The following is a 13105-nucleotide window of genomic DNA, read 5'->3' on the forward strand; positions in this document are numbered from 1 at the left end:
CCGCCTGGGCTCGCACGCGTATGCGGGGCCTGGCGTGGCGCGGAGTGGGCGAGGAGTAGGGCCCGGTCCCCGCTGGGGTCAGGCGAGCGAGCAGGAGCTGGATTCTTCGGATTGCGGACGTTTCGCGCAAATAAAGAGGGCGGGCGCGCGGTTCCTGCTGCTTGAGGGGTGAGAAGCAGAGCAGCCGCGGCGCGCTGTGCAGATGGAACCCAGCAGCGGGAGCCGCGGCCCCGGGCCCGCCGCTGCAACAGTGGCGGCCGTGCTGCCGGCGGGCGGGAGCGGGGAGCGCCTGGGTGGCACCACCCCCAAGCAGTTCTGCGCCGTGCAAGGGAGGCCGCTCGTCAGCTACACAGTGCGGGCGATGGAGAGGTAACGAGGCAGGCGCCGCTCGTTTCCCCGCCCGCGTCCTGCGGGCCTTCTCTTTAGCCCCCGGCCTCGCCGCTTGAGGCCCGGCCTCTGGCCCTGGCCGTGCGGCTGCCCCGCAGAAAGCAGCTGGCCGCGACATTGCTGCAGGCCCCAGACGCCCCCGGCGCCGCCCCTCGGAGGGCTTTGGTGTTGCGTTTCGGTGGGACCTCCTGTTCTCCCCGGCCAGTCAGAATGTGTAAAGGTGACAGGGTGACTGGAAACTGGTGTGCTTTCAGCGCTGGCTAAGGCAGGCTCAACTGGGGAGAGGCGCTGGCTGCTCTGCCCTGTCCCAGCCCTCCTCACCACTGTTCCGGGTGGCCTTGTTCTCGCCTCAGCACTGCTGATGCCAGGTAGTTGTGTCACTTTCCAGTGCCTCTGGAGATCAGTTTGAGGTGCTCAGCCTCGAAGTTTGAGGTTTTCTGTAGTTGCAGGGGCTGGTTTGGTGAGCCTCAAGCTACCACAGCCACTGAAGACAATCATAATACTGTTGAGAGGCCTTAAGAAAAAGTCTGTTCTGCCACAGGTGTTGGAGATGATCTTAATAGTGTCCAGAGGCTTGGAAAAAAGATCCACTCTTCACAGCGGGGCGAAGTTAGTTGTCTACAGCGCTTGCATTATGCCTGAACATTATAGGCCATAACACAACAACCTGCCTCAGCCAAAAGCTTAAGTGCCCCTTTAGCTTTAAGTTACAGTTTCTGGGTTAGAAGCTAATAGCTCAGGTAGCATGAAGCTGCATGCATAGATTTTCTTTGCATATGTTGGAACAAAGAATTAAAGTCGTAGTCACTAATGGCATATTTTAGCAGTCAGACTTTTCCTTGTCATAAGACTGAGTTCTAGGCATGTGACTGACAGCTAATATGTTGTTAAATGTTAACATAATGTAAGTCTTGTATCTAGTGTCACTTGAAACAGTGCAGGTAGGAGTGGAGTGTCAGATGTGTTCTGGATGTTTTACAGTAACTTGTAGAAAAATAAACTTGGTGAGGAGTAGAGGGTGGTGAAAAGAAATGGAATTGCCAACATCTCCCAAAGTTCTTAATTCATGGAAACTTGTACAACATCAAAATTGTGAGTCTTTTTCCATTCCCACCCAGAGAGGCTTCCCTCAGGTCACTTGTTACTTCATGAAAGAAATATTGCTTGTTGTCTTTATTTAATTTTCAACAGCAGCAAGTCACAAAGCTAAGCACATCAGTAAGCAAAGCCTCCATTCCAAAGCTTGTCACAGCTGTAGCTTTCTGCCAAAATGTCATGGGAATCTACAGAGAAAAATAATATCCTCACTCTGTGTATTGGAGACCTAGAAAAGAGAACAGAGTGAGGTTTGGGAAGGAAATGATATTCATAGAAAAATTAAACATTCATAAAAAAAAAAAAAATCCTTCATTTTTCACTGCCAGTAAGCTCTGAGAAAATAACAGTTCTTTGAGCAATAGTGTTATGCTTATGTCCTAAAGCTGTAAAAAAAAATTAGAAGGTTGAATCTCATTGTAAAGTCCAGCCAAGCATGTGATCCCAAGTTGGTTGTGCCAGTAACAGCCTAGGGCTTTTGGTTAACTTTAGGAGTGAACTAACTGGAGCTAGTGCTCTCACAGGCAGAGCTTTCTGCCATCTCCATGCTGAACAGGAGTGTTGGCTGGCATGCAATGTATATGGAGAGCTGGGAACAGATGTACCCTAAAGTTGTGAATGGCTTTCATTTTCATCTTAACACTTTTACTTCAGAGGAGGTACCTTGTTCTTTGTGTGAACATAGGTGCAAAAATGTAACATTGAGGGACTGCAGTTTGTCACATAATCTGTCACCCTGCAGTGACAGACTTCTGTCTTTAGCTTGATACTCTCTTCCGATGTCTGTTTACCTGCTGTAATTGAATGAATCTTTGAGTCATTAGCCTGTAATAACCAGTTCAACAGAAGTTAGCTACTGCAGCTATTATTGAGCGTATTTTAATCTGGAAGAAATGTAGCAACCTACAAATACATGAGTAAATCAGGAATCTTCATCTGCTTTGCATGTGCTTTTAGAAAATCAGGAGAAGAAGGTTTTTGCACACTTCAGCTGCAAATGGTGAGAATCTTAAATACTGATGTGGAAAATCTGGCAGACAAGACAAGAGCAGACATGAATGAATAAGCAGTGCATCCTGTTGCATAGCATAACAGCATGTAGAAGGTTGGCCTGCCAATAGTAATCACAGATGATGCCCTTAGGAGGAGGAGGTGAGAAAAAACAAGGTGAGGAGAAATTACTGGGTTTTGTTGCCAGTACAGAGGTGCTGATAGGAAGGTCGAGTCCTACCTTGGGGGTAAAATTAAAGTGTGTTGGAGAACTTAAATGTTTGGCTTTCCCAGTGGATTTGTTGCAGTATAGAATAGAACCTCTCCAATTCCTTTTCTGAGATGGGGGAATCTCAGCTCTGTGTGCATGCACACACACATATTTTACTAAAGCAATATAGGGGAAAACAGGCAAAGCTAAAGGTTGGTTTTTAAAATCGTTGTGGGACAAATAAGCTACTGCTGTTCCTTCTATTCTCAAGTTTCAGCAGTTCTTGAAAGTACAGTAAGAAGTTCTGAAAGAGGAAAGCAGGGTTAGTATTTTTACTGGCAGAATAAAGATTTTCCATAAAAGTTTCAGACAGCTTTGTTTACTTTGCTTACTGTAATGCAGTATCTTCAAACAGATGGCTTTGTATAAAAACAAACAAAAAAAAAAAAAAAGAAAAGGGGGGGCAACATTACCTGGGGGAGGCATCTAATGAATCACTGCTTCGGAAGTCTCTTGTGTCCTTATTTGCCAAGTATTTTTCCCCATTGGCTGATGCATGTTCTATGACTCTATAGGTCACACAGTTACAGATTTGCTGAATGTATCTATTGTGGTAGGTTTCTTCATCCAGTTATCGTTAGTTTATTCTTGAAATTGCTTATGAGCTGAAAATAATCATAGCAAACAATCCAATTGTTTTAACTTCATGAAGGTATCCTTGTTATCTTGTATGACTAATAAGGAACACTTTCAGGGAAGAATGAATGGCTTCTCTACGCGAGATGCTCAAAACTTTCTTAATGTGAAACTTTTCAGACTTAAAAGCTCCTTGCTTCCATTTATTTCTATCATATATCAGTAAAGTTATAACAAAGCTGTTATAGAGCAAAAGGAAGTTATGCTTGCATTCTGAAAGTGCGTGTTTTTCTTGGCAGTTCCTTTTCTCATTTGGTGCTTGAATAATAAGATCAATGATTTATCTTGTATCTCTGAAGAGTTTCTCTGGCAGTGAAAGATCGTATCTTACACTTGCAAAGCCATCTCAGCAGTGACTGCCTGGTTCTGGCCTTGTTTTGCTGATGAAACTGCTGATTTCAGTAGGTTGCATGTTAAATAGATTGCTACTGTTAGATTGTTACTAGCCTGAGTAACAGTTGCAAGAAATTGAGTGTATTTAAGTCTCATCTCAGATTTCAAGCTCAGCACTAGTTTGTCTGTGGGTGAACCGATAAAGAGAGTTAAATCGCAGTCACATGTGTTACCCAAGCTTGCCATTGAGGCAATACAGTCTCAGAACATAACTCATTGGTTATTTAAGTTCCTCTACAATCTGTGTTGTGAAGTCATGTAGTAGTAGCTTAATCTGTTGCTGAGTTAATGAGCTCCTTTAATTTGAGTTCTAGTGCAGGTAATAGAAATGTATATGCTTTTGTTTGAAATCTGATGAAACAGTACTACTTTCTTCTAGGCAGCTGGTCTGTAGGTGATGACAAGAAGGAAACAAGCATATAGTCCTTTTCTGCCTCATTGTTTCCCTACTACTAATATTAAGGTCCTCCCAAGGCAGTTGTAAAGTGATTATAACTGAGTTCTTTTGTTCCGTTTGATCAGACCTGATTTTTTCACTTTAGAGCTACAGCGTATGTTGCATGGAAGGACTAGAGTTCTGTATTTAGTGCTTGTTAAAGCACACTGGGGTACAGTATTCTGATCTTTTTTATACCTTGTGTTGATTCTGAAGCTTCCATTATCTCGGTCTAATATTAAAGTTATAAAATGGAAAGGGTGTTTCCTATTTTTAAACTGGTTTTGAGCAAGTCCTGAGCTGCTTCAGAAAGATTTAATACTAAAATAGTAAGAAAAGGGTGTGAGAAATTGTGGGAGAAAAAGATCCATCTACTGTCAGATTGAATGATTGCTGATACTTTCCAACTTCGTTAAAACACTTTGCAATATTTCCATAAGCAGGTCTTTAAAAGAGTAATCACCTGTGTGGTGCACAGTTCTCATTCATGAGAGTTTGTAGCGTGCTTTACTGAATTAGTACTTTTCATGAGTTTTGGTGGGACACATTAGGCTTCAAAGCCTAAGTTGTTCTTGTACCTAATCAATCTAGACGATACCTTTATACTCTTACATGAATAGGTTGCATCTCTAAATCCCAGCTTTAATTACAGAACATTAGTCCAGAATGAGTTTGAGGACATACTCAAGTTTATAAATGTGTTTATCCAGACACAGGGTGGAGCTGTGACCGCATCCTCTCACTTTTTTGTGTATTGTATCACTGGAGGCCTTAAGCCATTCCACTCCCCCTGTACATAGGCTAGCCAGTATGTCTGTTCTCTTCCCTTCTTCTCAGAAGATGCAGTGTGCTACCCAGTTGCCTCATAAACTTCTTCATTTGACTCCAGAATGGGAAATGTCAGTGCTGCTCTTACATAGTCATTAGTGAACGTGCAGACTGGTCACTGTTTCTGAGAACTGTGTAAGGCAAATAGAAGTGCAGAGCTCTAATTCTCATGTAGTGTGAAATAGCTGCTCTTGAATTTTGCTGTATTTAAATGACTGTATTTAAATGTATTTACACTCTCAGTATTCAAAAGAAAAACTGAGATGGATCCAATTAGTTTGCCCTAGTTCTAAGTTGAAGTCATGCAGAGGTGCTAAGTTGTGTGGCTAAATGTAAGACTATGCCAGGACTCATTTGAGAGGTTTGAAAACCTTTTGATGAACCTGTGGTGAGCAACAAGTTGAAACTTGAAACCATATGACTTCAGATTTTGCATTTGAACAACATCAGTACTTAAAATATGCTGAGAATAAGTTGGTTTGGCTGTACTTTATGCCTTTGTTAATAAAATGAACATAAGGACAAATAGTTTTATTTAGAAGAATGCTAATAGCACTTCTATTTATTTTATTTTTAATAGTTATTCTAAAATTCATTGAAATAAATTTAATGGAGTTCCATTAATTAAAAACCCTGAAACATACAGAAGGCAGAAGATGGTCTGATGTTTCACATAGTTCTAGGGGAGTGATTTGTGTCACATATGACTTCGTTTTTGGAGGAAGAGTAGTTCCTAGGCAATGCTTTCACATCTGGTATTGCAGGAATCAGTACCTTGAGGCTGTGTATTTCTGAACTGTAAATTTTATTTATTTATTTATTTTTTTTTCTTCTCACTGGAAGTATTTAGTACCTTAGTCCATGTTATGTTTGCAAAATTAGTTTCAATAGATTTACTGATTTTAGTTGAGAGAATATACCATGCTTGTCTCCCTTCCTAGTTGGATATGTAGGATACACGAGTAATTTTACGATAGTAAATAGTGAATTATATTTGTAATCGTTGCTCATCTGATGAGTTTGGTGTCTGTCATGCAATCCCACTCCCCCATTGTCTGTGGAGACAGAAAGGAAATAAAAGGATTTAATATCCTTTTTATGCTCTCTACATAGCATTTGTGAAATAAGATAAATAGCTGGATTTGAATTATGGTATTTCCATTAGTTTAAAGTACAGTATGCCACATGTGACTAGAATTTATATTCCTAGGTCCTTTGACACAAGTGTGACTTCAGTTATGACTAGTTTTAGTCTGGTGAGTCATAGGTCATTCTCCTTGCGTACCACCACTGAATTGCAGAGCTAGGCTGATACTAACAGTAAAAGCTTGAAGTTGTCTAAAAATACGCTTTTCATATTCTGGTGATTTTTACCTAGCTACCTACGTTTTTACATTTTGCTAGCTTCCTAGAGCAGAAATCTTTGTGTGTGTGCATATTGTTTCCTGTCAATATTCAGGTGTCATAGTTTTGATTCATTAGCAATCTGTCAGTTGCTGCTCATGCCTGCCTTGATAGTGAGCTTTGTTTCAGAGTTTCCTGATCCTACTATTCACTTGTACACAGTGTTCTGCACAGTAGAACATGGAGTACTCCTGGTCCTAAGATTTACCACTTTATTGGAGACTGAATTTAGAGAAAGCTGAAATAACAGATGTAGCTGATTGATTTAGAGCTTATGTTTGAAGCTAGGAATGAGGCTGGAGTAAGAAATGTTTTGAACATATTTCAAAAGGTAATTGAAGATGCCTTTTTGTTGTTGGAAGCAAGTCCCTTCCCAGAATTCCAGTTTGGTTGACATCTGTGTATTGATAGAGATCTAAGGTAGCTTTTCTTTTAAAGGTGGAGTGGTAATGCACTGATGAAAAGATGGACTCGAGTGTACTTAGAGATGCTGTATTTACCCATCTTGAAATTATTTTGATATGAATTTCTTTGTTTTATGGAGATACCTGTACTTTTATTTAGTCATTCATGTCTACTTTTTCTTTACTGTTTCTTCTAGGATAAGTTGGATATCTGACATTATTGTGGTTGTCTCTCCTGAAAATATTGAAACAATGAAGTCCATCATTGAAAAATATGGCCACAAAAGAGTTACAATAGTAAAAGGTGGAGTAACTCGTCACCGATCAATTTTCAATGGACTGAAGGTGTTTGCAGAGAATGAATTTTCCAATCAGCTGCTCCAGAAACCTGAAGTAGTGATTATCCATGACGCTGTGAGGCCATTTGTTGAAGAAGATATTCTTTCAAAAGTGGTCATGGCTGCTAAAGACCATGGGGTATGTACTATACAGCAATGCAACTCTGCAGAGTTCTTTATACTGTACAGTGTAAAATAATGATTGATAAATATGGATTTTTCTAGCAATTTTATTATTGTATTATGTTGATTTCTAAGTAGAACAGATTCAGAATCTGTATTATGCAGAGAGGTCAGATGGGGGAGGAAGACACTTTTAAATGCTGGAGGCATTACTTGCTATGGGGAATAATTATTGCCACAGAGACTATCAGTAAGAGATTGAATTAATCAGCAATTTGCTAGTTGAAAGGTAGATTACATAATAATAGTTTACTTTTTTTCCAGGCAGATTTCTTACCTAATGCTAGAGTAGTTCAGTAAGTGATTACTAATAATAAACAAAGAGAGTGCTGTATTGCTTGACTTACAAGCTTTGTATGTTTTCACCTTTATATGTGAATCCTAAGTAAGTGGCAAGAGTATCTCTGTCTTAATGTTAAATTTTTCTAGAATCTGTAAATGTTGCAAACTGCTGAGAAAAAGGGAAAGTGGGAAGCCTCCAAATGTATGTTGGAGATCCTCCTGATGGAGATCACTGCACCTGAGGACTGGGAATATATACAGGAACCAGAAAGATTTCTGAGAAACTAAGTGATACGTGAAGGGGAAGAGTTTGGTAGGACTTGTGTTATGCAAGTAGAAAGGTAGAGTTATGAAAGGCATGCACTAGCTGCAAGAGGAACTGGTGAATAAACTGTCTGATTAAGACAGAGATGTAAGAAATCATGACTTAGTCACAGGCTTTTTTGTACATTTTGCTTTTCTTACCTTGTACTTCAGTTCTTCATTAATAAGATACTAGAATGCTTCCCTAGTTCAAAGAGATGGTTTGAGGTAAAAGTCATTAGTGACAGCAGATTGTTTGGGTGTTAGCAAGCTACGAAAATCTACCACTGCTTGTCTGTTTTTCTCAAGAAATGAAGTAAAAGATAAGCTAATTGATAGATGATTTGCAACCCTGACAGTGGAATAGAGTCCAAAGAATGAATTGTGGTATTTCCTTAGCACTCCTCCACCTTTTCTTGGAAAGCTCATCTTATAGAAGGGGAATGTATGACTTGTTAAAATATTTACTATGAAAATTAAATCATGCAAGGTCCCTCAGAACATTGTTAGAAGTCTAGATATACTGAGCTTCTTAATAGTAGGCCTGTACTTTTGTGCATTGGCTTAATATGGAATGGCAATAAAATAGTAACTCTGCTCTGTAGTTTTCAGTGATACAGAACATAAGTTTCCAGTCATTAGAACTTAAATTCTGTTAGAATTTTAACAAGGTTTTTGACCTTTTTCCTATTCCACAAAATAGCATCCCAGAATTGATTCTCTGCCAGAGACTTTTAAAACAGATCCCCTTTGTAAATCTGTTCTAAATGTGATTCTTTGAGAGTGGTAGAAGAATGGGGTTAATTGTACTGATGTTGAGTTGAAATGAGAAAAGCACAAACATGTTCAGAAAAGAGTTAAGGTGTCTTTGCATGTTATAGTGTATTGTATCACATTTGTCTTTGTGTTCAAGTTTTTTGTTCACTTTTTCTTGAAACTTGTGTGATTTTAATATAATATTTTTTTCCTGGTTTTCTTTTTAATGGTGTGTAAGACATTTTCAGTAAAACAGTAGGGAACCAAGGCAATCTCCATTGACCTTCTCAAGGCAGTGTACTCTAGTTCTAGAAGTTCTGAACTCCTGACTGGTAAATATTTTCTTACCTAGATCACGGAAGTATCTCATTTGATCTCAAAAAGGCGATCTTACACTTTTGGCATAGTCTTTTCCATTGTATAGTGTGTGTCTGAAATGTGCATGGTATTTCTTGGCTCTGTGATGACTTCCTGTGTTGGCTTAGTTTCATGGAATTCAATGAGGCTAGGCTGTCAGAGAACTGAACTCCAGCTGTTAGCTACTGATGTTACCTGACAAAGTAGTTGAATTAAGGAACATGAGAAGAACTTAATTTTATGTAACGAATTGAAGAAGCTTCCTGCCAGAGAGAGGTGGCTGTCTTCACTTGACAACTACAGAATTCTTAAGTAATAAATGACTGGAAAGCTAAGACTCTCTCAAAAGTGACATGCATGGTTTTGAAAAAATTTGATCAAGGGAAGCTATCATCTTTAGTTCTTCCTATAGTCAAATTCTTTGCATATCTAAGGGGAGCCAGTTCTTCAATCTTTCAGTACAGAAAGTAATTACTTCCTTTTGCATTATGTAGAAAGGTACAAAACCTGGCAGAAACATCATATTAAATCACTAGTGTAATAGTGGTAATGCTGTATTGTTGTTCATCTGCATACCATATAGGTAGCATAATTATGAGAAGCTTTAATGTTTTTTAAAATGGCAATTGATCAAGTAAGTTATTGCACTTCTAGCTGCCAATTGTCAGACAAATAAACTGCTTTATTACACTTACTAATCAGTTTGTTATTTGCCTGTGGGAATTAAAATGTGTATCTTATCCAGAACTAATAAATTATGCCTTAAATCCCCCAAACTATCCCTTGATTATGTGAAAATATTACTTTGTAACCAATTAAATTCCATTTATATTTTTGGGGTAATTTTGTAATTAAAATTACATGTTTCTAGAAACAAATTCTTTATTGCTAGTAAAAGTTAGGAAAAGTGGAAGCTTCAGAAGGCATCAGTCCAAAGCCTTTAGCAATATCTCTTTGCCAACATTACATTTTAAACAACATAACCAAAAAGGAAAAAGCATGGAAGGAAAAATCAGGGGGGAAACTTGTCATTTCTCCTATTGAGAGTTTAAAAAAGGCATATACAGTCAAAGACTCTTTCTGTAGTTAACATAAACTAGATTTGAAGGTATAGTTTATTTCTTTGAAAGGACTGAATCAAAACAGCATTCTTCATTCTTAAGAGCTGGTTTCTGGAAGCTGTCTAACATGATTCCTTTATTCTCAGCTTTAGCAAGAATCTGAGCAAAGCATACATCCCAGTACAGATGTACAGTATTACTTGGTTGCATGGGCTCCTACGCACATGCATTCTCAGTCAAAATAATACCTCCCAGACAGAAAGCATGAATCATGGGGATGTTTCATAGCAAATTTAGAGGAAAATATTTTAAGAGCTACGTGCTCTTAGCCATGATAAGGCACATGAAGGACAGAGAGATAATTCAGGACAGCCAGTGTTATGAAATGGCTTCATCGAGGGCAAGTCCTGCCTGACCAACCTAGTGGCATTCTCTGATAGACTGTTTTGATAGATGGGAAGAGCTACAGGTGTTGTCTAACTGGACTTCTATAAGGCCTTTGACGCAGTACTGCACAACATCCTTCTCTCTAAATTGGAAAGGTACGGTTAATTGCTCAATGTCTAGATGGAGATCAGTGACAAGTGGTGTCCGCTAGGGGTCTGTACTGGGACCAGTGCTGTTTAATATCTTCATCAATGACATAGTGGGATTGAGTGTACCGTCGGCAAGTTTGCAGATGACATCAAGCTGATTGGTGTGGCTGACACACCTGAGGGATGGTATGTCATCTAGAAGGACCTGGACAAGCAAGGTCCTGCGCCTGGGTTGGGACAACCCCTGGTGTCAGTACAGGCTGGGGATAAAGGGATTGAAAGCAGCTTCATGGAGAGAGGCTTGGAGGTACTGATGGATGAAAAGCTGGCAGTGTGTGCTTGCAGCCCAAAAGGCCAGTCATCTTGAGCCACATCCAAAGTAGCATGGCCAGCAGGTCAGGGAAGGTAATTCTGCCCCTCTACTCTCTGCTCTGGTGGGACCTTATCTGGAGTACTGTGTCCAGCTTTGGAGTCTTCAGTACAGAAAGATATGGATCTGTTGGTGTGGGTCCAGAGGAGGGATACAAAGATGGTCAGAGGGGTGGAACACTGCCTCTATGAAAGACAGGCTGAAAGAGTCGGGTTTCTTCAGCCTGGAGAGGAGAAGGCTCCAGGGAGACCTTATTGCAGCCTTCTAATACATCAAGGTGTCTTGTAAGAAGGATGGAGACAGACTTTTAAGCATGGCCTGTTGTGATAGGAGAAGTGGTAATGGTTTTAAACTAAAAGAAGGCAAATTTACACTAGATTTAAACAAGAATTTTTTTTTTTTTTTTTATTTTTTTTTTTTTTATGATGTGGGTGGTGAAACACTGGGACAGGTTGTGCAGAGAGGTGGTAGATGCCTGGTCCCTGGAAGCATTCAAGGTTGGATGGGGCTCTGAGCAACCTGATGTAATTGATGATGTCCCTGCTTTTTTCAGGGCGGGTTGGACTAGATGCTCTTTAAAGGTCCCTTCCAACCCAAACTATTCTAAGATTTTACATTGCTGTGAAGGTCAGAATCGCTTTAGTAGCCATGAAACTTTTTTGCATGTGTGAAGAAACCAAGCATGGTTTTGCTGCTGTACAGAAAAGAGTTACACAATTTTAAAATTCTATAATAATGGGTAACTATAGGAAACATACTGATGTTTCCATAGCTTATGGCATTATTCTTCCCATACAGAATTATAATCTTCTCAACCAAGTTGTTATTTTCTGTGTTGAGTGGAGGACTGATGTATTGTTAGCAAATACTTGCAGTCTTTGTCCTAACAACATGTAGTGTTTGGTGGTGGGAAATAGCTGTCATTTCCCAGTCCCCATTTATGTGATTTAGATGATTTATTTCATTCATTAGGGAGAATGCAACTTAAAAGAACTGAAATACATATATCATAGACAGAAACTTAAATTACAATCTCCCTTTCTTCTTTGCACCATTTCCGTGTTGTGCTAACAGAGCCAGCTGGGCCTAATACAACTAGTACTTAATCCTTTTTAAAAAGGTGACTTAATCCCACTTTTTTTAGCTTCTGGAAGTCTACACATACAATATTTTTAACCTTTTTTTAGGTAGGATTAGGTTATCCTGAAAATAAATTTTCAGCATAGCTTCCTGTAGTTACGTGGTTGCTGAGGTCATTTATATATAATGTCTATAAAATGTACCTCCTTTAAATTTAGAGAAATGATGTGTATCACATTGCTGTTGAGTTGAGGCTAATTAAAACTTGGACACTTCATCTGAGAAAACAATATGACTTTGGAAATGAAGCAGCCTTTAGCAAAGATATGTCTATTTAGTCACTCAGATTTCTTCTTCCTGCAGCAGATCGAAGCAGTAAAGAATAGTTCCTTAAAATAAGGGATATCTCAGCTTGTACAGCATGTATGAGGAGCTGAATAAAGGCCCTGTATTATTCTAGTCGCTTCTACATGGCAAGATCTGGAAGAGATTATTGGCTTTATCTCTCTGGTGAAGGATTAGACATGCACACCTCTTGAGTTTTCCCCTTTTTTGCCCAATGTTGCACTGAAAAGAAATCTGGGTTTTCATCCAGAAATGCTCCCAGCTGCATTTTGGCTGAGTTTGTGATCTGGGTGGTTATGGCAAGGGCACCACCAACCCTGCAGGTTGGTTGAGGCTTCTGAAAGCCAACTTGACCTGTTTCATATGCTGTAATACTTTGCTGGACTGGTTCTGTGCTTATCCTTCTGTTTCCGAGAAGGTAGGTGGATTGTGGCACAGATAGAACTAAAACTGCCTTGAGGAGCATTGGAGCATGTAGAAGAGAATTCATGAGGTATTAAATTCATACATATGTGTAATAAAGTCATTGAGCCAAACTTGCATGGTAGAGTATAATGATCCATTTTACAAGGCTCTTGATAACAGAGGTGATCTTAGATGAAGCTTGTATAAAGAAGTGACTTGAAATTTTGAATGTAAAGGGCTGAAAG

The 13105-nt window shown here is 39.6% G+C and overlaps 1 protein-coding gene across 1 annotated transcript in view; it reads left to right on the forward strand.

Annotated features, from left to right (window-relative positions):
* Window positions 1–202: 202 nt before the first annotated feature.
* Window positions 203–13105, forward strand: part of CRPPA (CDP-L-ribitol pyrophosphorylase A) — a gene marked incomplete at both ends in the record, with an annotated part of 121063 nt that continues 108160 nt past the window's right edge. Inside the window, 2 exons of the mRNA XM_080610507.1 lie at window positions 203–369; window positions 7042–7321. Of these exons, the coding sequence (XP_080466633.1) occupies window positions 203–369; window positions 7042–7321 (447 nt within the window). The remainder of the gene's footprint in view (window positions 370–7041; window positions 7322–13105) is intronic.

Source organism: Psittacula echo (genome assembly GCF_963264785.1).
Source record: "Psittacula echo genome assembly, chromosome: 2".
Classification (NCBI taxonomy): domain Eukaryota; kingdom Metazoa; phylum Chordata; class Aves; order Psittaciformes; family Psittacidae; genus Psittacula; species Psittacula echo.